General features: G+C 47.7%; 1 protein-coding gene across 4 annotated transcripts in view; it reads left to right on the forward strand.

Annotated features, from left to right (window-relative positions):
- Positions 1–26,016, forward strand: part of fsip1 (fibrous sheath interacting protein 1) — a 612,301-nt gene that overhangs the window by 21,628 nt on the left and 564,657 nt on the right. For 3 of the 4 annotated variants that reach the window (XM_038785689.1, XM_038785705.1, XM_038785697.1), the window contains 3 exons: positions 6,879–6,953; positions 13,951–14,026; positions 20,214–20,297. In XM_038785689.1, coding sequence (XP_038641617.1) covers positions 6,879–6,953; positions 13,951–14,026; positions 20,214–20,297 — 235 coding nt within the window. The remainder of the gene's footprint in view (positions 1–6,878; positions 6,954–13,950; positions 14,027–20,213; positions 20,298–26,016) is intronic. The other variant, XM_038785714.1, reaches the window with a different exon arrangement.

The following is a 26,016-nucleotide window of genomic DNA, read 5'->3' on the forward strand; positions in this document are numbered from 1 at the left end:
AGGACCAGAAAGGTCCAGACACGTTGTGTGCGACTGGTGAAGTAGCGACCACTAGTGGCATTCAAGTTGTACAGATAAAAGTGAGACTGACAGATCTCAGCTGAATTGTACAAAAGCTGATGATAGTCGTGCTGCAGTGAACAGGTCACTAGAGAGCACAGCAATGAAGAACAGCCAACAAGGAGATGAAGACTTCTTGGACAGGTTGGTTCCAGACGTGGAACACCAAGAGTTTGGGTCTACATTTGAATCAACAAGGTATCAAGGAACTGATCCTGAGCACACCAAGAATAGTTTGGGTACCACAGAATTTACTCAAGAGGTACGTCTGTGATACCAATAGACAATTCGATGACACGTGGCACTTGCATGGTAGGAAAGTGTTGGAACTTGCAGTTATGCTTGACGACCAGACAAAGGACTGCAGCACAGTAAGTAGACCAGACACTTGCGTGTGTTGACAAGGCCAAGTTCACGAATAATGGCCCCAATGTCAGGAAGAACAGGACATTGTGTGTGAAACCAGATACCAAACAGGTTTTGAAGTCACAGGAAACACAAAGGCAACTTCACAAGCACAGAAAGAGACCAAATCGGACGACGACCATGATTCAACCATTCGAACATTTGACTGATTGGACTGATGATTTGTTGGTGATGTGACCATGACCGCAGTGAAGACTGGATGCTTACTCAAGGTTATGGACTGTAAAAAGTTTCAACAGTTTAAAAAAAAGACTGTTGTAATGACAAGGCTATGATTTTGCTGTATTTGATATTTATGATCTATTTGTCTGGAAGACAAAAATTAGAAAGATGGGGTTAGTAGGTTATGTAGTATTTAACACTGTATGTCTGATTTAATACTGCATGCTCAAGGATGTAGTTTATTAGTGATTAATCAAATGTTTAGTTTATTAGGGACGAGTGTCGAATCCAGTCAGTTGTGTTAAATGAAATAGTTTTGTTGGTTTACAAGACTCGTTCTCTGATCAACACAACACATCAAAGCCATCTGGATAGAGCAAGGCAGAGAACATCACAGAGTTGTTGATATAATGAACACTTAGATTTAATGATGAAAGTTTCCCTTAATTTCTAGATTGTTCAAATAATTAAGCTGTGGAAACATTGGGCAGGAATCTCTGTTGCCCGATGCTGATATTGTAATCTGTGATCGGGCGGGGAATCCCTTTTTGCGACCAACTCTGGGGTGGCACCTGTTTTGAATGCCCCCTCTAAAACGGCGTCACCACACGCCATTGGGACGGCCTCAGGATGTCACCTGAAGACCCTCTCCCGATTCTCCGCCCTTTTTGACTGAGTTGACGACGGCGCGGATCACTTGTGTTCTTAGTTTTTGTCAACCTCGCGTGACGGCTGCGGTCTGTGTCCAGCAGCTTGGGGGGGGGGGGGGGGGGGGGGGGCGGCGGGGGCTGAGGGGACCGCTTAAGCAGTGGTTCGTGGGTGGCGAGGGGGCGGGGGTGGTTCAGGGAGGGGTACTATCTGGCATGTGGGGTTCACACACGGCCGGCCCAATGTTGTATGGCACGACCACTGCAGGTCGTCGCTGTGCTTCTGCGCGACCATTGACCCGGCCATTCTCCGGCCGTTTTTGGCATGGGAACTGGGAGTTTTACCCGGCGCCGTTGCTATCCCCTCACCGGTCCCAGAATCAGTGTGGGTTCGGCCCCGATTGAGTCGAACACCACAGTTCCCATGCCGGCATCGGCAATTCGCCCCAAAATCGGAGAATCCAGCCCATTGTTTCTGGTTTGGAAGCAGGCAATTTTAAGAACCAGTATCCACCTGAATGTTTGTTCATTGCTATTTTTTGGGATGTGGGTTAGGCTGACAAGAGGTGTATTTATTTCCCCTTGCTGTCTTGAGAAAGTGTGTTGGGCTTTCTCATTGAACCGCTGCAGTCCCTGTGATGATGATGCTCCTGTGATAGACTTAATTTGGAAAATGCAAGATTTTCACCCAGATGGAAAGAAGGAATGGTTGCATATAGTAGAATAACAGGCTGACATTTTATTTGAAGGCCATTTGCTAAACTCTTGGCAGCCAATTAGTGGAGATTCCAAAAGTCAATCTTTATCCGTTTTAGATTTATTCACATATGAAACATAATAGATGTATAGCTCCTGACTCGACAAACCACCCCTTGGGTGGAGTTTAATCCAGAGTGCCATTCTTGACACTGGAATCAGAAAGGGGCTGACGCATCCACTTTCGTGTTGGGAGACGCACCTGCGAGATGCATATGAAAATTTAAATGGCCAGTGGCAAGCACGTGAAACACGTGGAATTATGTGGTGGAGGAGGATTTCCAATTGAGGATTCAGTCGGCAATCTGGGAAGGAGCTTTGAAAATCTCAGGAAGCTGCTAGTTCCACAAAATGCATGAGAGCTTCCTGGGAAAGGAAAACAGACCTAGGTGATTCTTTGCCTGTGGACGCAGACCAGTTGGATAGAGAGTGGAGTCTTCACATGTGACACTGGTGGTTTTGAGGGAGCTCTAATGGCAACATAAGTACCTTTCACTCTAAGTAAACAAGTGATGGCTGTGAAGCCCATTGCCCTGGCCGCTTGGCTGTCATCATTAGTGGTGAACCTGATGAATACATAGTCATGATGGAAGAGGGCACTGGTCACCGCATTTATGCACCATGCTGCCATGCATGTTCCTGTGGAGCCCTGGAAGCAGCCAGTGGCAGAAACGTTGAGTCACAGTCACTTTGCAGATCGTGGGATTGCCAAGCAGATTTTGGGGACCGCTTCCCAGGGCAGCATGAGGTGTCCCTGACATTGCCTGTTGGACACCTGGAGGTAGTTTTTCTGTGTGCTGATTACGTGTAGATGTGCTAGCCTCTGATGACTGATTTCCCTGGATAGCTGCCATGTGACCAACTTTCCCCTCTGTGCTGTCTGCTGCTGGCCTTAAAGCCTCAGTTGTTGACCTGCGAGAGCTCTGCATTGTTGATTGGTTATAGGAATAATGGGTGTATAAGGCCCATAGGTATTCCAATAAGCGAACTATGCGGAAAAGGCAGTCAGTGATATGAGAATCTGTGGGTCTGGGGTCTTCATTATACAGCTGCTGAGTAGTGAGATTTTCCACTTCTCCCATTGTCCACACCCAAAACTCTTACTCTTGGCCTACTCCCACTTGGATCTGCATTCCTGGCGGCTACAAGTAAGTTTTTGGACAAGGCCAATAACAGTGTGCAAGTCACCCTCAAATTGCAACTCGTGCTCCTCTAGCCTCCTCTTGTTACCTTTGACTTTGTTTCCATCAGTGTCGACGCTCCCAACATTGCTGTGCACCTTCTGTCTGTAACCCTTGAAGCTTCCCCCATCACCATGGACCTTATCATCGTGGAAGTGGACATGCTCCCTTTTGAGCCTGAAGCCATCTGAGTTGGGATTCCTCCTCTGATCCTGGACCATTCCTGTATCATCCTTTTGAGTCTCCATCAGGTCCCCTGGCCTGCCCTTCAAGACCTTTGAATATCCCTGCATTGGACTGCCTTGAGCACAGTGCACCTCCCCTTCCAAATTTAATTCCCCACCGTGATTGAATATTCCCGCTGTCAGCCAGCACTCTGAATTTGACCCATAGAACCCAACTTTGGACAGCACTGACCCTGCCCTTTAGCACCCTCATTTGGTTTATCTTCATTGACTGCCCTCATCCTCCCATTCACACCCAAGAGGCTGGGCACTTTCCACTGCACATTTCCACACCCAACATCATCTAATGTCCTCCTTAAAGCCCTGTTCCAGTCCTCCAGGCCCATGTCCAAATCCCCCAGCCACCCCACTTCACCCTTGTCAGTCCCGATCCTCCATTCAAGCTGCCATCCACTTGCTCCCCTCTATTGTGCTGCAGAGTTCAACAAAAACAACTGCTCAACTCAAATACAACTACACATAGCACACCAACTTTAAATGAGGTTCCCGTTGGCCACTGACTTAATTGAGAAGGTTTAAGATATGAGTATTCATGACTTGCAAATACATTACAAGTAGGATGGGGTGAGGCCGAAACATCCGCTGTCATAATTCCTGCCCCCGTGTCACTGAGTGTCTCTTTATACATGTTAAAATAATTGCCCAATGAATGACCACCACCTGTATGCACGTAACATTTATTTATATATAATTAACACTGATGGTATTCCTGTGATATTAATGCTCTTGCAGTTGGTGCCAGTTAGCTTTGTAAACAATTGCAGATCATCATCATAGAATCATGGAATTTACAGTGCAAAAGGCGGTCATTCGGCCCACCGGCCCTTGGAAAGAGCACACAAGCCTCCATCCTATCCCAGTAACCCCACCTAACCTTTTTGGACACTAAGGACAATTTAGCATAGCCAATCTACCTAACCTTTGGACTGTGGGAGGAAACCGGAACACCCGGAGGAAACCCAAACAGATATGGGGAGAAAGTGCAGACTCCACACTGACAGTCACCCGAGGCCGGAATTGAACCCAGGACCCTGGAGCTGTGAGGTAGCAGTGCTAACCGCTGTAAAACCGTGTAGCTCTTCAGCAGAAGTCACAAATCCCAGGCCTCTCATTGTTTTAAAATAAGAACTGGGACAGTAATATTATAGCTGCATCTTTGGAAGTTTAAACAAAATTAGAGTGATTTCCCGCAATAGGAAAGATTGTTTGGTTGAGAAGTTTGAGACAGTTGATTTGAGGTGATAATGAGGACAGGCAAGGATCAGATAAATAAAAGAAAAGACTGTTTCGACATAGGTCAGTCTAAACCTGGGCAATAGCTTTCATTCCTATTTATTCCTGTATAATTAAAGCATAGACAAAATGTATTAAACAAGAAAATTATGAGATAAGTGAAAAGAATTGGCGTGAAACTCAAGAAAATGAGGAAAAAACAAGTTGAACTGAAAGAAATGAAAAGTAGAAAGGAATTAACAACCTTGAAATCGAAGAAAGGGAAAAATGAATTGGGATACGGAAGGGAAATACAAGCTTGGAAATTAAGCAACAAAATGTATCAAAGTTTCAGATGGTAATGAGGAGCGGCGCACTGTATGAAACAAATATAATTCAAAAAATATCTAGGGATAAATTGTCGCTTTCACTATCTAGCCAGTGGTTTGGCATGTTGGATCCTCCATCTGTTGTCCTATGTCACTTTTGTTTTCTTACGGAGTGAAAATCCTGTAGGCTCTGCCATGGATGAGCGATTTACTCCCAAGTGCTTTCTTGTCGAGAGGTGGTGATGAAAATTCAGACTGTGATGTGGAATTAAGGAAACCACTGATGATTTAACAAGTGAAAAAAACAAGAAAGCAGGACTATGTGAGGAACTGAAAAAAAGACAAAGGCAATGGAAGACTTTAGGAATGCGTTGCACTGCTATCTGGCTTGAGTTTGTATTATTATTTTAAGCAGCAGATTACACATTGATATGAATTCTAACAAGGTCTTTATTGAGACACCATGCTCACAATTCCTGTATGAGTGTCACTGTACAGTTATTCGCTCATACTTTTTTTAAAAACCATTTTTATTGTCCTCCCTTTTCACATTTTCTTCCAAATGTACACCCACCAACAAACAAACAATAATGAATACATTGTCAATCCCCTTATCAACAACAACAATCCCATCCTCCCACCAAACGTTTGGGGTATGGAAAGGGATAGTGCGGGCAGGGTTAGAGCATGAGCTGTCCTTGTATGCCGATGACTTGTTGTTATGCATGTTGGAACCAAGTGTGTCAATATTGGAGCTGCTTCAGGTGTTTGGGCCCTTCTCGGGGTGCAAGTTACATCCAGACAAGAGTGAGTATTTTGTGTGGTCTCGGCCGGGGGATGGGGGGACTACCATTCCGTAGGGAAGGGACTCCCTTTAGATACTTGGGGGTGCAGGTTGCTCGGGATTGGGGGTGGTGGGGGGAGTTTAGTTGGGAGGGTGAAAACTGATCTGGCAAGTGGGATGGTCTCCGTCTGTCACTGCGGGTCGGGTACAGGCGATTAAAATGAACGTGTTGCTGCGATATTTGTTTGTTTTTCAGTGCCTGCCTATTTTCCTGCCAAAGGCATTTTTTAGAGAGGTTGAAGGAATGATTACCTCGTTCGTATGGGGAGGAAAGGTGGCCAGAATTAGAAAGATGCTGCTACAGAGGGGAAGGCAGGCAGGGGGTTTGGGGCTTCCGAATCAGATGTATTATTATTGGGCGGTGAATGTGGAGAAGGCACAGAGCTGAGTCAGAGGGATTGATTCCCAGTGGGTCAGAATGGAGGAGAGTTTGTGTAGTGGGTTGGGATTGAAGGTGCTAGCAACAGCGCCGCTTCCGAGAACCCCAGGGAAATATTCGCTCATACTTGCTTACAATCTGTACCTTTGATTACTCAATTCTATGCATTTTATCAATTAGTCATAGTGAACCAAAGGTGCAAGCATGTGATATCAGAATAACCAACATGGACCCAGCAACATGATTCAGCCCTTCTTAATCTCTTCCAATCCTCTTGTTGTCCATTAAATCCCATTCCACATAAACACAAGTGGCCAGGCTGACATCTTCCCGACCATCACAGATATGGGTGAGTGACCTTTGCACATTTTATCCCCTCTATCTCTGGAGGTACATTTGCCTTAATTTTTTTTACATAATAGTTTACAATCCATGCTCAGCAGAAAGTTGTTTTAACGCCCTCCATGTTAATCCCACAGACTGCCAAAGACATTAAGGTACTCGGGTAGTGTGGATCCTCATTCCCACATGATAGATATATTAAAGTGTAGTGTAATGCCAGGCTTGTTCATTCAGTACAGATTATGAAGATGTATAGTGGTATTTTACTAAGCAATAAGTCCTGATCATTTGGTAGGAAAAGAGTGAGAAAGAGACTCAGAAGAAAGCCAGCAGCAGGAATATGAACACGGGAATCTCTGTTGCAGAAAAAGTAAGTTTTGGGAAAACAATTTCTTGTAACTTTTTTATTACTGTTTCTAAGTACAGATAATACACAATTAAAAAGATACAGCATTAATTATTATTTTTTTTATAAATGTTTTTTATTGGGTTTTTGAACAAAGTATATTTACCATTATGTACATAGAGTAAGATATATAAATATATATATATAAGAGAAGGGCACACACAAACATACCAAAAAAAAGTTTTAATAAAAAATAAAATAAAATAGTTAACTGGTAAGGTATTAAGCACCAGCTCAACAGCAGCAACTCTGTATAATTGGCAATATTATTTACAACACATAATTAGGCATCTGTTTGTGTGGGGTGGGGGGGGGGGGGGGGGGGGAGGTAGATATACATTTGGATGCCGGAGAAACAATTACAGAGGGCAAAACTCGAATGGGTCTGGTGTTAGTGTTGTCACTTGCTTCTCCCGGATGGGGGTTTCGCTGCCATTGTCGTCTCACGCTCACCTCCGCTTCAGCCGTTCGTTCCGTCTTTCGCCTGGATTCTCCTTGCTCCCCGTTCCTGTAGATGCCAAATTTTTTATTGTTTCCTGTGCCCTCCTTCTGGCTATCATTTCCCTGGATCTCACGCAGACACTGGGAGAACGTGCAGACTCCGCACAGACAGTGACCCAAGCCGGGAATTTAACCTGGGACCCTGGCGCTGTGAAGCCACAGTGCTATCCACTTGTGCTACCTTGCTGCTCTTATTGTTCCCTGTCTCTTCACTCTTTCCCCCCCCCCCCCCCCCCCCCCCCCCCTTCTGCCCCCTCCTGTGGTTCGCCTTTCTTTCCTCTTAGGTTTAGCTGTCTGTCCCGCGTCCCCCTCCCCCGGTCTCTCTCTCCCTCTCAAGCATTGGCTACCTGGCTATTCTTCTGCTTGTTCGTTGGTCACAAACAGGTATCAGAACAATTGGGTGAATGGCTCCCACGTTCTGTGGAATCCGTCGTCTGACCCTCGGATGGCGAATTTGATTTTCTCCATTTGGAGAGATTCTGAGAGGTTGGACAGCCAGTCTGCAGCTTTGGGCTGTGCTGCTGACCACCAGCCGAACAGGATTCTACGGCGGGCGATCAGGGAGGCAAGGGTGCCTGCCCTCCTCCCCAGGAATAGATCTGGCTGGTCTGACATACCGAAGACCGCCACTTTCTGGCATGGCTACACCCTCATCCCCACCACTTTGGACACTGCCTCGAAGAAGGCTGTCCAGTATCCCGCAAGTCTGGGGCAAGACCAGAACATGTGGGTGTGGTAAACCGGGCGTCCTTGGCACCGTTCACAACTATCCTCACCTCTGGGAAGAACCTACTCATACGGGTTCTTGTTAAGTAGGCTCTATGTACCACTTTTAGTTGCGTCAGGTTGAGCCTTGTGCACGTGGAGGTGGAGTTGATCCTATGCAGTGCTTCGATCCAGAGTCCCCACCCTATTTCAATCCCCAGGTCCTCCTCCCATTTCTTTCTTGTTGCATCCAGTACAGTGGCTGCCCCTTCTACCAGTTGGCCATACATGTCGCTACAGTTTCCTTTATCTAGTAAGCTTGCGCCCAGTAACTCTTCCAGTAATGTCTGTTTTGGCGGTTGTGGGTACGTCCTTGTCTCCTTTCGTAGGAGGTTTTTGAGTTGCAGGTACCTTGGCTCGTTCCTCCTGGCTAGCTGGAATTTCTCTGTCAGTTCATCAAGTGTTGCGATCCTGCCGACCGTGTATAGGTCCCTGACTGTCAGTGTCCCTCCGTCCGTCCAGTGTCTTCTTCCTTCTCCCCCCCCCCCCCGCAATTGTCGAAGATGGTTTCCAGACCTGTGTAAAGTTGACAGGGAGTGGTGTGGTAGGGGCTGAAAACTTTGTTCTGATTTCAAGGATTCTGCACAAACCACTTGGATTACAGCATGACTGGGAGAATGAACAGGACAGGCTGCAATAAGAAGGAGGAATGGGGGTGAAGGTGGGCGGGTGTTGTGCCAGGGGTAGTGGAAGAGCTATCATCAAAAGGCCTTGTTTTTCCAGAGTGTTTGGGGTGCAATTCTCCTCTCTGAATCCAAGCTAGGAACAGCGGACTGGGTTTTGTGGAGCCCGTCGGAGCAGGAAATATGATGGTGAGCGGGTTCAGAGAACTGTGTGGGCTGCCTTGTGCCAGAACCCCGGCGGCAGGAAAATAGCTTCTGATTATGTCAGCGGCAAGAACTTGGATATTCTGGCCCCGCCACCGGTTTCCCAGCAGTGGAAGGTGCGAAAAATGGGAAACCCTGTTGCCAGTGGCGGGACCCCTGTCGATGTAAAACATACTGGTGGGAGGAGGGTGGAGAGGAGAAGGAAAATCTGCTTGTTAGCTCAGTCTTTCTCCTCACGTTGGCTGCCAGGCCTGCTGAGTATTTCCAGTGTTTACTCTTTCTACTCTTTTAACCCCCACCTTTTGACCAAGCTTTGGTTACCCTTCCAAATATCTCCTTTTGCTTCCTGTTCATTTTGTATGACAACATCTCTGTGATATAGCTTGGGACCTTTTTCTCCCATTGCATACTGATGCATGATCAATCACTACTGAAGCGACATTGTAGTCCAATTGAAGGCTTTAATGAACAAGTAGTTATCCCAGCAGTTCCGGTACAGAATGACTGCTGTGGGTGAAACACAGACTCTTATGCTCCGCCTGATGGGTGGAACCAGCAGGCAGGTTCTACCACTCATACTATGGTATAAGGTATGTCCCACCTAGTTACCACGATACTCCTAATATAGCCTACCACATTCATCCCCTGTTTAAAAAAGAGTCCAGGGGGGTGGTGGTCTTGCTTTTACAGTGGTAGAGGTTATAGCGGTCCCCTTCGGTGCCTTTACATGCAATACACATATTTACAGACAATTATTTACAAGTTCATTTTACAATGAAACTATCAGCCGGTCGGGGGCCCTGGTCGTCCTCTGCGATCGTCGCATTCCCGGCGGTGATGCTGGCGTCGGCTCGGGCAACCGTTGCTCTGGGAGTGTGTCGTCTTCAGCTTCATCGCATCCGGATGGGGCCAGTGGGAGGACGGATCCTCCTGGGAAGGGGGCTGCGGTGGTGTGCGCCGGTGAAAAACTGGTTGGGGTTTGTGGGGTGGTGGGGGAGGGGGGGTCCATCGGGGGCCAGATCCCGGAGGGAGACCGTGTCTTGTCGGCCGTCGGGGTGCGCCACATAGGCCTACTGGGGGTTAGCATGGAGGGGGTGTACCCTCTTGAACAGTGCGTCTGACTTGTGGGCCCGTACGTGTTTGCGGAGTAGGACGGGTCCGGAGGCTGCCAGCCATGTTGGGAGCGAGGTCCCCGAGGAGGACTTCCTAGGGAAGGCAAGGAGACGTTCATGAGGTGTTTTGTTGGTAGTAGTGCACAGTAGTGATCGGATGGAGTGAAGTGCATCGGGAGGTGCTCCTGTCATCGGGACACTGGGGGATTCTTGGACCGTAGGGTCAGTAGGACGGCTTTCCAGACCGTCCCATTCTCCCTCTCTACCTGCCCGTTTCCCCAGGGGGGATGTAACTGGTCGGCAATGCCCTTGCTGAGCAGGAATTGACGCAGCTCGTCACTCATGAAGGAGGACCCCCTATCGCTATGGATGTAGGGAAACCGAACAGGGTAAAGATGCTGTGGAGGGCTTTAATGACGGTGGCAGCCGTCATGTCGGGACAGGGGATGGCAAAAGGAAACCGGGAGTACTCATCAATCACGTTTAAGAAATACGTGTTGCGGTCGGTGGAGTGCAGGGGCCCTTTGAAATCCACGCTGAGGCGTTCAAAGGGGCGGGAAGCCTTCACCAGGTGCGCTTTCTCTGGCCTGTTAAAGTGCAGCTTGCACTCCGCGCAGATTTGGCAGTTTCTGGTTACGGCCCTGACCTCCTTGATGGAGTAGGGCAGATTGCGGGTTTTAACAAAGTGGAACAACCGTATGACCCCGGGTGGCAGAGGTTGTCGTGGAGGGTCCGGAGTCGATCTACTTGTACACTGGCACAAGTGCTGTGGGACAGGGCATCAGGAGGCTCATTGAGCTTCCCAGGACGATACAAGATCTCGTAATTATAGGTGGAGAGTTCAATCCTCCACCGAAAGATCTTATCATTCTTAATTTTGCCTCACTGTGCATTGTCAAACATGAAGGCTACCGACCGTTGGTCAGTGAGGAGAGTGACTCTCCTGCCGGTCAGGTAATGCCTCCAACGCCGCACAGCTTCGACGATGGCTTGGGCCTCCTTCTCGACGGAGGAATGGCGGATTTCTGAAGCGTGGAGGGTGCGTGAAGAGAAGGCACGGGTCTGCCCGCCTGATTGAGGGTGGCAGACAGAGCTACGTCTGATGCGTCGCTCTCGACCTGGTAGGGGAAGGATTCATTGATTGCGTGCATTGTTGCCCTGGTGATGTCTGCTTTGATGCGACTGAAATCCTGGCGGGCCTCTGCCGATAGGGGAAAAACCGTGGACTGGATTAGTGGGCGGGCCTTGTCTGCATAATTGGGGACCCACTGGGCGTAATAAGAAAAGAAGCTCAGGCAACGTTTCAGGGCCTTGGGGCAGTGGGGGAGGGGAATCTCCATGAGGGGGCGCATGCGTTCGGGATCTGGGCCTATAACTCCATCATGCACTACGTAGCTGAGGATGGCTAGGCGATCGGTGCTAAACACGCATTTGTCCTTGTTATAGGTTAAGTTAAGGATTTTTGCGGTATGGAGCAATTTGTGGAGGTTGGTGTCATGGTCCTGCAGGTTGTGGCCGCAGATGGTGACATTGTCAAGGTACGGGAACGTGGCCCGCAGATTGTACCGGTCACCCATTCAGTCCATCTCCCGTTGGAAGACCGAGACCCCATTTGTGACACCAAAGGGAACCCTTAGAAAGTGGTAGAGCCGCCCATCTGCTTTGAATGCAGTGTACTTGCGGTCGTCCGGGCGAATGGGGAGCTGGTGGTAGGCTGATTTAAGATCTACTGTGGAGAAAACCTTGTATTGCGCTATCTGGTTGACCATTTCAGATATGCGGGGGAGAGGGTATGCGTCAAGCTGCGTATACCTGTTGATGGTCTGACTGTAGTCTATGACCACCCTATGTTTCTCCCCGGTCTGTACAACCACCACAAGCTCTCTAAGGGCTGTTGCTGGCCTCAATAATGCTTTCCTTTAGTAACCGTTGGACTTCCGACCTAATGAAGGTCCGGTCCGGGGCACTGTACCGTCTGCTCCTGGTGGCGATGGGTTTGCAATCGTGGGTAAGGTTTTCAAACAGGGAAGGCGGGTCGACCTTGAGGGTCGCAAGGCCGCAGACAGTGAGGGGGGTATGGTGCCGCCGAATTTGAGCGTTAAACTTTGCAGGTTACACTGGTAGTCCAGTCCCAGGAGTGTGGCAGCACAGAAATGGGGGAGGACGTAGAGTAGGAAGTTATTGAACACCACGCCCTGGACCGTGAGGTTGGCTATGCAGTACCACCGGATCTCCACAGAGTGGGACCCAGAGGCCAGGGAGATCTTTTGTTTAATCGGGTGTACAGCGAGGGAGCAGTGTCTTACCGTATTGGGATGGATGACGCTCTCGATCAAGCAGGATGACTTGTGCCCGTTGATGAGTACCGACGCCGTAGCTGTTGAAAGCTTTTGGGGCCGAGACTGGGCCCGGTTTGCCTGTGGAGACAGCGGCGGGCGACCGGGCCTGGAATATTGCCACGAGGTGCCCTTTCTTCCCGCAGCCCTTGCAGATTGCGGATCGAGCCGGGCAGCATTGCCGGGGGTGTTTGTTTTGCCTGCAAAAATAGCATCCCCCCCGCCGGGTTTCCTGGCTGCCGCACTGCTTTGGAATCGGCCGCGGGTGGGGTCCACCCTGTCCATGCGGGTACCGCGCGGTCGGGAACGTAGGCCTGGGCGTTGCGGGAGGCTACATCTAGGGAGTGCGCAAGTTTCCGTGCCTCTTTGAGCCCTAGTGTGCGTTTTCCAGCAGTCGTTGGCGGATTTTAGAGGACAGCATGCCCGCAACAAAAAGCATCCCGTATTAAGAGTTCGGTATGGTCATTGGCTGAGACTTGTGGACAGTTACAGTATCTACCCAACACTAACACTGCGCGATAAAAATCTTCCTGTGATTCCCCTAGGATCTGCCGTCTGGGAGCTAAAAGATGCCGAGTGTATACCTGATTCACAGTGCGGACATAGTGCTCTTTTAACAAAGTCATTGTGTCCTCGAAACCGTCCGTGTCTTCGATAAGCGTGTAGATTTCTGGGCTCACCCTTGAGTGGAGGACTTGCATTTTCTGTTCCTCCGTGGGGGTAGTCGGGGCTGTCCTGATGTACCCGTTGAAACATGCCAGCCAATGTTTAAAAGTTGTTGCTGCATTTGCCGCATGGGGGTTGATTTGTAGACACTTTGGCTTGATGCGGAGAGCAGCAATTCTTCAATTTTGTTCACTAAATTGATGCACGATCAATCACTACTGAAGCGAGATTGTAGTCCAATTGAAGGCTTTAATGAACAAGTAGTTACCCCAGCAGTTCCGGTACAGAATGACTGCTGTGGGTGAAACATAGACTCTTATGCTCTGGCTGCTGGGCGGAACCAGCAGGCAGGTTCTACCACTCATACTACAGTATAAGGTACATCCCTCCTAGGTACCGCGATACCCCTAATATAGCCTACCACACATACCCAATATGGATGCAACTTGTTGTTGTCAAGCTTAGTGATTCTTTCAATGCAATATTACCAATGATGCTGTAGTGAAGAGGTAATATTATCTTTAAATTTTGAAAGACGTTTACTGGTGAAATATTCTTTGAGAACCTGTGATCTGAGAAGAGCAGTAGAAATGTTTTGAAGGAAACACAAGTCACGATTGCTAAAGCTGATAAATGAGAACACTTCATTTAAATTTAAAATCACATTGATATTTGACAAGTGAAATTGAATTTTAAAAATCAGAAAACTGCAGCTGTATGATGAAAAACGAAGCAATGATTTCCTTTGTTTCAGAGTGAGGAATTGGTGGAGTGCCCTGAAGTGGCAGAAAATACAAAGAGATTTCTAGCTTTGACACCAACTGGAAATGGTGAGTGAGAGGAAAACCTGATGCAAGTTAATTGTACAAAAGAAATTGAAGAAAGTAAAAGGAATTATATTATGACCATACTGCTTCCTACCTCCCAGTATTCTTTGACATGAATCCGCAGGTTAGCAGGAATCCCATATGTTGGCAACTCTTTGATATTTCCTCGTGCATCTAAAATTTAAACTTAAAATCTTCTCTGCCTTTCAAGGCCCCAGTTACTAAGCAACATCCACATGCCTTTTATTTATTCTTTAGCCCTCTCTAAGCACAATAGAAACACAGTTGGAACTTAGCCAACCCCCACATATATAAACACCTTTGTCCGTAGGGCGGAGTGATGGCACAGTGTTTAGCACCGCTACCTCACAGCACCAGGGACCCGGGTTCAATTCCAGCCTTGGCTGACTGTGTGGCGTTTGCACGTTCTCCCCGTGTCTGCATGGATTTCCTCTGGGTGTTCCGGTTTCTTCCCACAGTCCAAAGATGTGCAGGTTAGGTGGATTGGCCATGCTAAAATTGTCCCTTTTAGGTCCAAAAGATGTGTGGGTTGGGTGGTTGGGGTTATGGGGTTGGGTTGGGCCTAGTTGGGGTTTCCTTTCAGAGGGTCAGTGCAGACTCGAAGCGCAGAATGGCCTCCTGCATTGTAGGGACTCTATAAGAACATAAGAACTAGGAGCAGAAGTAGACCGTCCGGCCCTTGGAGCCTGCTCCGCCATTCTATAAGATCATGGCTGATCTTTTCGTGGTCTCAGAACCACTTACCCGCATTCTCGCCATATCCTGTAATTCCTTTATTTTTCAAAAAAACATCTACCCTATCTTTAAATATATTCAATGAAGTAGCGTCTATTACTCCTTTTGGTAGGGAATTTCATACTTTAACCACCCTTTGAGTGAAGAAGTTCCTCTTTGATTCAGTCCTAAATCTGCTCCCCCTAATCTTGAGGCTATGCCCTCTTGTCCTACTTTCACCTACCAGTGGAAACATCCTTTCTACTTCTATCTTATCCATTCCCTTCAAAATTTTATATGTTTCTATTAGATCCCCCCTCAACCTTCTGAATTCCAGTGAATATTATCCCAATCTACTCAGCCTCTCCTCATACGATAACCCCCTCAACTCCGGAATCAGCCTAGTGAACCTCCTCTGCACCCCCTCTAATGCTAGCACATCCTTTCTCAAGTGTGGAGACCAAAACTGCACACAGTACTTCAGGTGTGGCCTCACCAGCACCTTGTACAACTGCAACATTACCTCTCTACTTTTAAACTCAATCCCCTTCGCAATGAAGGACAAAATTCCATTTGCCTTCCTAATTACTTGTTGCACCTGCAGACCAACCTTCTGGGACTCGTGCACAAGTACACCCAGGTCCCTCTGCATAGCAGCATGCTGCAGCTTTTTACCATTTAAGTAATAATCCATTCTATTGTTACTCCTACCAAAATGCACGACTTCACACTTATTGACATTATACTCCATCTGCCAGACCTTTGCCCACTCACTCAATGTGTCAATGTTCCTCTGTAAGGTTTTACAGTCCTCAGTACACTTTGCTCTGCCACACACCCTTGTGTCATTTGCAAACTTGGATACCTTACACGTAGTTCCCAACTCCAAATCGTCTATAAATTGTAAATAATTGTGGTCCTAACACCGATCCCTGAGGTACACCACTTGTCGCTGATTAGCAGCCAGAATAGCACTCATTTATTCCCACTCTTTGTTTCCTGTTAGACAACCAATCCTCTATCCATGCTAGTACTCTACCCTTAACACCATGCATCCTTATCTTATGCAGCAGCCTCTTGTGCTGTACCTTGTCAAAGGCCTTTTGGAAATCTAGGTACATGGATTAAGAAAAGCTCAGGAGACCCGAGAAGGTAAGTTAAACAGTATTTAATAAACCAGCACAAAGTAAAGTCCAAAGGTCTCAACAGGGTCTACCAATCACGTGGGTCTCAGACCGGGCCAGCTTTCTTTTATAAGGCGGATTTATGAGCCCCAGCTGTGAGATTATATTTCACGTGTCCCATGGGGAGATCAATTCGAGTGGCCCTGGGGGGTCTCATGAGGGTTATTACATCCAGCATGAATCTAACTATAGGTTTTACCCTTCCAGGTACAAAAACATTAAATTAAACACACTTAAAACTATACCTTGCGTGGGATTCTCCGTCCCAGTATATCCGGAATGCGTTCCCCAATGGGATGGAGAATCAGGCGTCGTGAAAATCGGAATCGGTGAACGAGGTCCACGTTGCTCTGGCCGTGGGATGTAAATAATACAAATGGGTCTGAATGATCCATTTATATCTATTTAATGGGCCTGGCGCCCAATGCCCGGCCTTCCATGATTCTCCAGTCCCCGTGGCCAGGAATCATGTGGGCACGGAGCACTTGAGGTTTTTACCAGCCTTGGCCCATTGCGAGATCCACCATGCCAGGGCCATTGCGAATGGAGTCACCCTCCCCAACAATGCACTGCCTGCCCAAACCTCCTGTACCAGACCTCCCCCCTCACGCACCCTCCGAACCTCGCCCCCCACTGGGACCCCATGTAATAGGGAGTCCCCCACAGGAATCCCACGGGCGTGGGTGTGCTGCCAGCAGAACAAAGAATCCCGCCGGCAGAGAATTCATCCCATAGTCATTCATTCAGATGCAAATTAGATAAATTTCTTCCAGAAAATATCATTTTGAGATGTATTATGGGAGTCATTTGAAATTTGAAAAAGTTTAAGTTTAAGGAACAGGTAACTTTGGGACTTGTTGTTCCCCAAACTCTCCAATAATGGGGTCTTCCTCACATCCTAGTCTTTTGCAGACTAATTGATTGCAATGATTAATCAACAGATCCATAATCATTGTATCGGGGGTTGGTTAGCTCAGTTGGCTGGACGACTGGTTCATGGTGCGGAATGATGCCAACAGTGTTGGTTCAATTTGTGTACCAGCTGAGGTTATTCAGGTTATTCATGAAGACCCAGCCTCCTCAATCTTGCCCCTCGCCTGAGGTGTGGTGACCCTCAGGTTTAAACACCACCGGTCAGTCTCAAAGGGGAGAGCAGCTTCTGGGACTGTGATGACATTTACATTCATCATTGTATCATGTAAGTATCACAATGGTAAGAGTTGAAAGGGATGAGTTTTAATCAATTTTCATCTAGGAGTTCCTACATATGTGTACAGCCAACAAAAGTTGCTGGATGATAATCGTATATCAGAACCCTTTCTGTCTTCTCTCCACCCTTCTGCTTTCAATCAGAGATGATGGAGACAATACTGAAGTATTCCAATCACTAAGTGCATTCCAATCTCTCAAACATGTGATTGCAATGCACTATTTGTGAACATAGGGGTTTCAGCACTTAGAGTCACTCATCTATGAAGGGAGATAAATGAATCAAAGCTGCAGCTGGTTTGTGGAAGCTGCCAATCCACAGACCACTACTAGAAAGGAATGAAGGACTTCCAGCTAATGGGGGGGATTCCCTGTATTCAGAGGGTCCCAGTGGTGGGGGTACCTCTATCAGTGGGTCCCTGTGGTGGGTTCCTTTAGTCAAAGGGTCCCTGTGTGGGATCTCTATAGTCAGGGGGGTCCCTGTGTGGGGTCTCTTTAGTCAGGGGGTCCTTGTGGGGGTTCCTTCAGTTAGGGGGTCCCAGAGGGGTTCTCCCTATTATGGAGTCTTTTGTGGAGGTCCCCCTAGTTAGGGAGTCCCGGGGGGGGGGGGGGGGGGGGGACGACGACAGGTAGGTCACCCCCATAGTTGGGGGAAGGGGGGAGGCACCCAGGCAATCCGTAGGATGGGGTGTCACCTTGCGGTGTGAGCCAGAGAGGCTCCTTTGCGGTGTGAGAGGGACGGGTGGCCGGCCTTCGCTATCAGGCCACCCACCTGAAATGCCGGCACTCCCTTGGGAATCCCTCGTATTCTTCACCATGCATAAGTTTGCATGGCAAGGGTTACGGAATTGCTTCCCGATTTACGCTCCCAGGGTAATGTACGTCTGTTGCGATTCTTCTCTGGTGGGAGAACAATAGCTTCCCAAATGGAGAATCTCACCTTTTGAAGTGTTATTTTTTTATTTCTACAATTTTTGATTTGTTTCCAATTTTTCTCTTCTTTCAGTTTATACTGATCTCGAAGCTATTTCCTCTTATTTTGTAAATTAGATTTTTACTTGATTTTAAGATCTAGGAGATGACGGCCATCTCCATAAATATTAACAGTACTTTTCTGACCAGAACTGTGAAGGACAAGATGCGTGCTGCTTAGAGTGGGCTTGCTCAATCTGAAGTCTCAGATTTCAGGGGACCAGGGCTGGCATCAGAACCAGAAATCTGAGAGCCGTTAAAGAGCAGGAATAGTCCAAGCTGGCACTGGGAAGAGCCAAGGGAGAGAGTGAATTGGAGATCCAGAATAATCCGATTCTAAAAACAGAGGGTGAAAGGAATGGAGACCTCAACGTGCAAATGTTTGATCTGCTGTCCATAAATTCTGTCTTGTGACACTGACCCAGAGATGTCCATGGGATGCAGGGCCATGAATGGGTTTAGTTTTTTTCTACTAGCAGGAATGGGAGTGCTTGAAATAAGGTAATTGGCTTTGCATTAGTGGTGATTAGCAGAGCAGTTGCGAGGTGGAATTATTGGGTGCGATCTAACCGAATTGCAACTGAGACCGGAGTCGAGCGCATTTCCCGGCGCTCGCAGCACCGAGAAAGAGAACGGAACCACGTTGCAATTTGGGGCCTCAGCATAGAATGCCCCGCTGAGGCCACATTTAGTTCCATTTCCTGCGTTGAGCTCCATTCGCCAGAACTCCTGAGTGCAGGATGGCATCCCGATCATTCGATCCCCCGATGTGACCCCTGGACACCCCCTTCCTCCCCATGCCCCAAACTCCTCTATAAGGGGTTCTTCGTCCCCCCGCACCCCACCTCACATGGGCAGGGCATCCCCGGGCCCTATCCCCAGCACAGGAAATGTGGCAGCCTTGCTCAACCAGTGCCCCTGGCATGCCACCTGGGCAATGCCAGAGTGGCACCCAGTGGCACTGCCATGGTGATAGGCTGGCAGTGCTAATGTGCCCAGATGGCACCAGCAGGCCAACCATCTTGGGGCCTCCGATCCCCAGGAGACCAGCCCAAGTGTTGTTCTGCCTGGCCTCCGTTCGTGTGGGCTGCAGCTGCTAGATCACACCCTATAGATCAGTTTAATTTCTTTCCTCCAATTGCCAAAAATATTGTGCGTTGGTTAAGTGATAGTTTTTAAAAATAAATTTGGAGTACCCAATTAGTTTTTTTCCAATTAAGGGGCAATTTAGCATGGCCAATCCACCTAACCTGCACATATTTGGGTTGTGGGGGTGAAACCCACGCAGACACGGGGAGAATGTGCAAACTCCACACGGACAGTGACCCAGGGCCGATATTTGAACCCAGGTCCTCAGCGCCGTAGTCTCAGTGCTAACCAGTGCACTGCATGTCGCCCCAAGTGATAGTTTGTATTCGAGTGTAAAGTGGAATAGGTGTGAGAATGTCTAAGAGTGGCTATAAGCTTAATTAGAAGTGACGCCACAATGCTTGTTTAAGTGCAGACATATTGCCAAGCATTTTACATGGAATTACATAGGATTTTACGTCACAGAAATGCTCTTTGGTTCAGCGAGTCTGTGCTAGTGTTTATGCTCCTTGATTAGTTATTAGGATTCTCTGTTCCCGTCAACTGCGCAACTCCGTCCATGGGTTTCTTGGCTGCACGGGGTGGCTTCAATGGGAAATCCCATTGACTAGCAACGGGAAGAATGAATCTTGTAGCCAGCGAATGGCATGCTGCCGGGAAACATACGGGGACAGGAGAATCCACCCTCTGGTGTTACATTTTTGGTGCAATTTGTGATTAATATTTATTTTTCTTCAAAATCATTTAGAATTCTTTGTGGTGGTTCAAACATAGTTGAAGCAGATTCCATTAAATCTCTATCTTCCTGGAATGGATCAGTAGTTGGGAAGGTTATGAAGACTAATCTCTTGGCTCATGATTGTTTTGTAGTAAATATGCACAAAAAAAAACAACCATGGCAAAGTGAAACCATACTGCTAATTGCTATATAATTTCTAATTTTTTCTCTTCATATTCAACTCTGACCAATATGACCTTTCCATTTGTTTTGCCTTCATCAGATGACGATCCCATGGTCACACCTATATTCCACACTCAGCTCCCCATTGAGGAATATGAAAGAGATAACAGTGAAAGTGAGCAAGGTAAGAATTTGGCAGAATCCTCTCATAATATTAACTCTGCTTTTCCAGAGATAATGCAAATATAACCAAAAACTGTCTTGCTGAGTGAGTAATTTTAATAAAGGTACAAAAGCAGCAATCTCAAGTTACCCAGAAATGCATATCCCCTCCCCCCTCCCCCGCCCCCAGTAGCATGTTCCTCGGTGGAGGGAGGCTGCTTGATGTTGGCTGGCAATGGGATCTTCTGGTCCCACTGCTGTCAATGGAATTTCCCATTGATTCCACCCCGTGCCTCTGGGAATCTGGCAGTGGGGGTTAGCTGTTGGCAGGGCTGGAAGATATCGCTGGTGAGAACAGCTGGATAATCCCTCCCAGTGTCTCTCCATTGATGGAGCATAGTGTTCAGGGGTCAAGCCCCCTCTAGAACATCAGCAGAAAAACCAAGGCTAACAGTGCAGTGCAGTGGAGTGCTACACTGTTGCATGGAAGGGAGGCAAAAACGTTTCAGACAATGTTGTCTTTGCCTGTTGAATACTTCTTCAGATAACAGATCACTGGCTCATCATTTGGGTATTCACCAATGGAAAATCTTTGTCTTGTTCAGTGGGATCTTCATACAAATCGCCAAACACATCATGCTTCCCAAAACCATAAAGGTCAAATCTAGTAGCACATTGGAATATCCTAACAGGTGGACGACCACCAAGTTTATTGAATAACGGTTTATTAAAGTAATAACCATATACAGAGAGTGGGATAAGAGCTACTATGTTCCAAAACTCCAAACCCCTAACTGGGTGGAAAACCACGCTCCAGCCCCAGGGTTCGCGCACTCCGACCCCATTGGCTAATCGGCTCACATGATACTCCTAGAACTCACCCTCTTAAAGGGGAACACTACCACATCCCTCCCCCTTTTAAGTTCCTGGTTACATTTTTCAATTAACAAAGGAAGTATTTACAAAAATACCTAAGAGTCTCTCAAAGCAGTCTCTTACAAGGTCATTCGGTCTTGATCCTTTGAGAGTGACTCAATTCACTAATGGCTCCTTCAGCAGGAGAGGTAACTTTGGTTTGGACCACAATAGGTTGACTCTGGATTTGCGAAGGTGCATCTGTGCAGGTAGTTTCCTCAGTTCCCCCTGAAACATTCCTGGGTTCACCCTCAGGGCTTGCTGCGGCATCACTTTTATTTAAATTTGTTTCACCGACAAGCCTACTCGTGCCAGGTTTTCCATTGATTTTGTGTGCCGTTCTCTCCCCCTCAGATGGTCCAGGTATTTTTTTAACTTTCTCCCTTGAACATCTACCTCGCACAATACTGGACCTGTGTTTGCAACAACTGTTCCCAGGATCCAATTTGGCCCAGCACCAAAATCCTTCATATTTACCAAATCATCCAACTCAAACATTCTTTCAGCTTTCTTTGTGTTGTGGTGTTTCTTCTCTTCAATCTGTTGAGCTTCAACCTTCCCCGCCAATTCGGAAATATAAGATCCAATCGCATTCTAATGCTTCTCCCCATTAGTAACTCGGCGGATGTAACACCTGTGCTGCCATGAGGCTTGGACCAATAGTTGAGCAGGACCGGCCAGTCTGAGTTGCAGAGAGGCTAATGACTGACTGTTTCTTCATGGCGGCTTTGAATGTTTGAACAGCGCACTCAGCCGCCAGTCAATTTGAAGAAGGTGGTAGGGAGCCTCCTGGCCTGCTTCACCCACTGCAAAATCATCTCCTTGTCCAAGAAATGGTGCAGCCACACCACCATCGCCCTCGGATGCTCCCTCACCTGTGGCCTCCTCAGGGAGTGAGCTTCAGGTCTATCAGGACCTGGGTGTGGAGCTAGCGAAGAGAAGAGCCGGGTTCAACTGGGTAAAGACTGCCCTCTTCAAGGAGGGAGTGAAGTTTGGGGTTTTGTACCTTGCCCGTTTGTTGGTGATGAATCAGAGGCAAGAGTTTTATTTTGACTCGCTGGAAGAGGCGATAGATTTAAAAAAAATATTTGAGTGCCCAGTTCTTTTTTTTTCCAATTAAGGGGAAATTTAGAGTTACCAATCCACCTACGTGCACATCTTTTTGTGAAACCCACGCAGGCACTAAGAGAATGTGCAAACTCACATGGACAGTGACTCGGGGCTCAGATCGAGCCCCGGTCCTTGGCGTCGGGAGACAGCAGTGCTAACTACTGCGCCACCGTGCCACCCAAGAGGTGATGGATTTCATGTGTGAGGACTCTGAACTTTGGAGAGGAGCTTTGTGTTTATGGTGAAATGTTTGGGGTGGGTTTTGATGGGGGAGCGGTGGTGAGTTCATTGTTTGGTGGTTTGGGGGAGTGGGTGGATTGGAGGATGATGGTGAGGTTACAGGCCTTGGGCGCGGGCCACCATGCTTGCTGGGTGGGGTAGTTAACGGAAGTGAAGTGGTTATTTGATTGGGAGGGGGGGGGGGGGAGGGATGCTTACATGGGTGTGGTTGGTGTGGCCAGCTGGGAATATAGAGGTGGTGGTGGACATCCGAGGGTGGGCCTGGACTGGTCAGGTTGAATGGGGCAGTTAAACAGCCCCTTGTGTTCATGCACCTGAGGGGTCTGAAGGCTGGCATGGTGTTTTTACAGGAGACACACCTGAAGTTGGGAGATCAGATGAGGCTGAGGATGGGATGGGTGGGACAGGTGTTCCACTCTGGGCTGGATATGAAGACGAGGGGAGTGGCGGTGTTGGTCAATAAGAGGATGGGATGGTGTTTGAGGAACATTGTGTCGATCCGATGGGTAGGTATGTGGTGGTTAGTGGGAGCTAGAGGAGTGCTGGAGTCCTAGTTCATGCTTATGCCCCAAATTGTGATGATTCCGTTAAGTCCCCAGGGCCTGATGGGATCTACCCCAGAATACTGAAGGAGGCTAGAGAGGAAATTGCTGAGGCCTTGACAAACATCTTTGGATCCTCACTGTCTACAGGTGATGTCCCGGAGGACTGGAGAATAGCCGATGTAGTTCCTTTGTTTAAGAAGGGTAGCAAGGATAATCCAGGGAACTACAGGCTGGTGAGCCTTACGTCAGTGGTAGGGAAATTACTGGAGAGAATTTTTCGAGACAGGATCTATTCCCATTTGGAAGCAAATGGACGTATTTGTGAGAGGCAGCATGGTTTTGTGAAGGGGAGGTCGTGTTTCACTACTTGATAGAGTTTTTTGAAGAGGTCACAAAGATAATTGATGCAGGTAGGGCAGTGGATGTTGTCTATATGGACTTCAGTAAGGCCTTTGACAAGGTCTCTCATGGTAGACTGGTACAAAAGGTGAAGTCACACGGGATCAGGGGTGAGCTGGCAAGGTGGATACAGAACTGGCTAGGTCATAGAAGGCAGAGAGTAGCAATGGAAGGGTGCTTTTCTAATTGGAGGGCTATGACTAGTGGTGTTCCGCAGGGATCAATGCTGGGATCTTTGCTGTTCGTAGTATATAAATGATTTGGAGGAAAATGCAACTGGTCTGATTAGTAAGTTTGCAGACGACACAAAGGTTGGTGGAATTGTGGATAGTGATGAGGACTGTCAGAGGATACAGCAGAATTTAGATCGTTTGGAGACTTGGGCGCACAGATGGCAGATGGAGTTTAATCCAGACAAATGTGAGGTAATGCATTTTGGAAGGTCTAATACAGGTCGGGAATATACAGTGAATGGTCGAACCCTCAAGCGTATTGAAAGTCAGAGAGATCTAGGTGTACAGGTTCACAGGTGGAGAAAGTAGTTAAGAAGGCATATGGCATGCTTGCCTTCATTGGCCGGGGCATTGAGTATAAAAATTGGCAAGTCATGTTGCAGCTGTATAGAACCTTAGTCAGGCCACACTTGGAGTATAGTGTTCAATTCTGGTCGCCACACTACCAGAAGAATGTGGAGGCTTTAGAGAGGGTGCAGAAGAGATTTACCAGGATGTTGCCTGGTATGGAGGGCATTAGCTAAGAGGAGTGGTTGAATAAACTCGATTTTTTCTCACTGGAACGAAGGAGGTTGAGGGGCGACCTGATAGATGGCTACAAAATTACGAGGGGCATAGACAGAGTGGATAGTCGGAGGCTTTTCCCCAGGGTAGAGTGGTCAATTACTAGGGGGCATAGGTTTAAGGTGCGAGGGGCAAGGTTTAGAGTAGATGTATGAGGCAAGTTTTTTTACACAGAGGGTAGTGGGTGCCTGGAACTCGCTGTCGGAGGAGGTGGTGGATGCAGGGACGATAGAGACATTTAAGGGGCATCTTGACAAATACATGAATAGGATGGGAATAGAGAGATACAGACCCAGGAAGTGTAGAAGATTGTAGTTTAGTCGGGCAGCATGGTCGGTACGGGCCGAAGGGCCTGTTCCTGTGCTGTACTTTTCTTTGTTATTTGGCCCCGTTTTGCGATTTCTAACCACAAGTGAAACTCGTTGTCAGTCATTCCTTCCAGGTTGCGACCGATTCGCTGCCCAATTGCATTTCGCTGACAGAGAATCCTGCCAATGAACTATCTAAATTATAATTTCTGTTTTGATTTTGCATTAACATGAGGGAAAAAAATCTGAAAGGGTGGAATTTTCCCAGAAAATAGCAAAGTGTCAGGTTCTGACGGAAAACCGACGTGGAAATGGGCAGGTTTACCCCAAGATCTTTCCGCACTTTACCATTTTTTGGAAGGTATTGTGCAATGTTATTGTAAGGGACAGGGCTTAAAGATGCCGGTATGCTTGGCTTCACCTTTTTTAATGGGCGCCCGATCATCTGCAAAATTCCCTTATTATTAATATTATTATTCGTCTGCATGTCTCGAGGTTGACTCTTCATGCTCTACCATCTACCGTCGGGCAACACGGTAGCATTGTGGATAGCACAATCGCTTCACAGCTCCAGGGTCCCAGGTTCGATTCCGGCTTGGGTCACTGTCTGTGCGGAGTCTGCACATCCTCCCTGTGTGTGCGTGGGTTTCCTCCGGGTGCTCCGGTTTCCTCCCACAGTCACAAAGATGTGCAGGTTAGGTGGATTGGCCATAATAAATTGCCCTTAGTGTCCAAAATTGCCCTTAGTGTTGGGTGGGGTTACTGGGTTATGGGGATAGGGTGGAGGTGTTGACCTTGGGTCGGGTGCTCTTTCCAAGAGCCGGTGCAGACTCGATGGGCCGAATGGCCTCCTTCTGCACTGTAAATTCTATGAAATCTGGCTAACTCTGTCTTTTAGCCCCAAAACTGCCAGAAACTGAATGCAGGATGTCTCAGCGTTTTACTCCATCTCATGCATAAAATATTAAAACCACCCACTCCTATAGCATATATCCTGCCCTGCCATCAACATCCAGGAAGTTACCCTTGACTGAAGCCTTAACTGATCAGCCGAATAAATGACGCAGGTGCAAGAGCAGGTCAGAGGCTGCAAAGTTTATAGTGAGAAGCTCCTGACTCCCCAAGTGCTGGCAACCATCTATGAGGCACCAGTCAGGAGTGTGATGGAATACTCTTCACTTGCCTGGTGAAGTGCAGCTCCAACAACACTTGAGAAACTCAACACCATCCAGAACAAAGCAGCTGCTTTGATCATCACCCTCTCCACCACCTGAAATGTCCACTCCTGCCAGCACCACTCAATGGCAGAGGTGTGTAGTAAGATGCACTGCAGCGACTCCCCAAGCTCATTCAACAGCACTTTCCACGACCTCCAACACCTATCAGGACAAGGACAGCAGATGCATGGACACACCGCCACCTGTAAG

This window comes from Scyliorhinus canicula, chromosome 2 (genome assembly GCF_902713615.1).
Source record: "Scyliorhinus canicula chromosome 2, sScyCan1.1, whole genome shotgun sequence".
Classification (NCBI taxonomy): domain Eukaryota; kingdom Metazoa; phylum Chordata; class Chondrichthyes; order Carcharhiniformes; family Scyliorhinidae; genus Scyliorhinus; species Scyliorhinus canicula.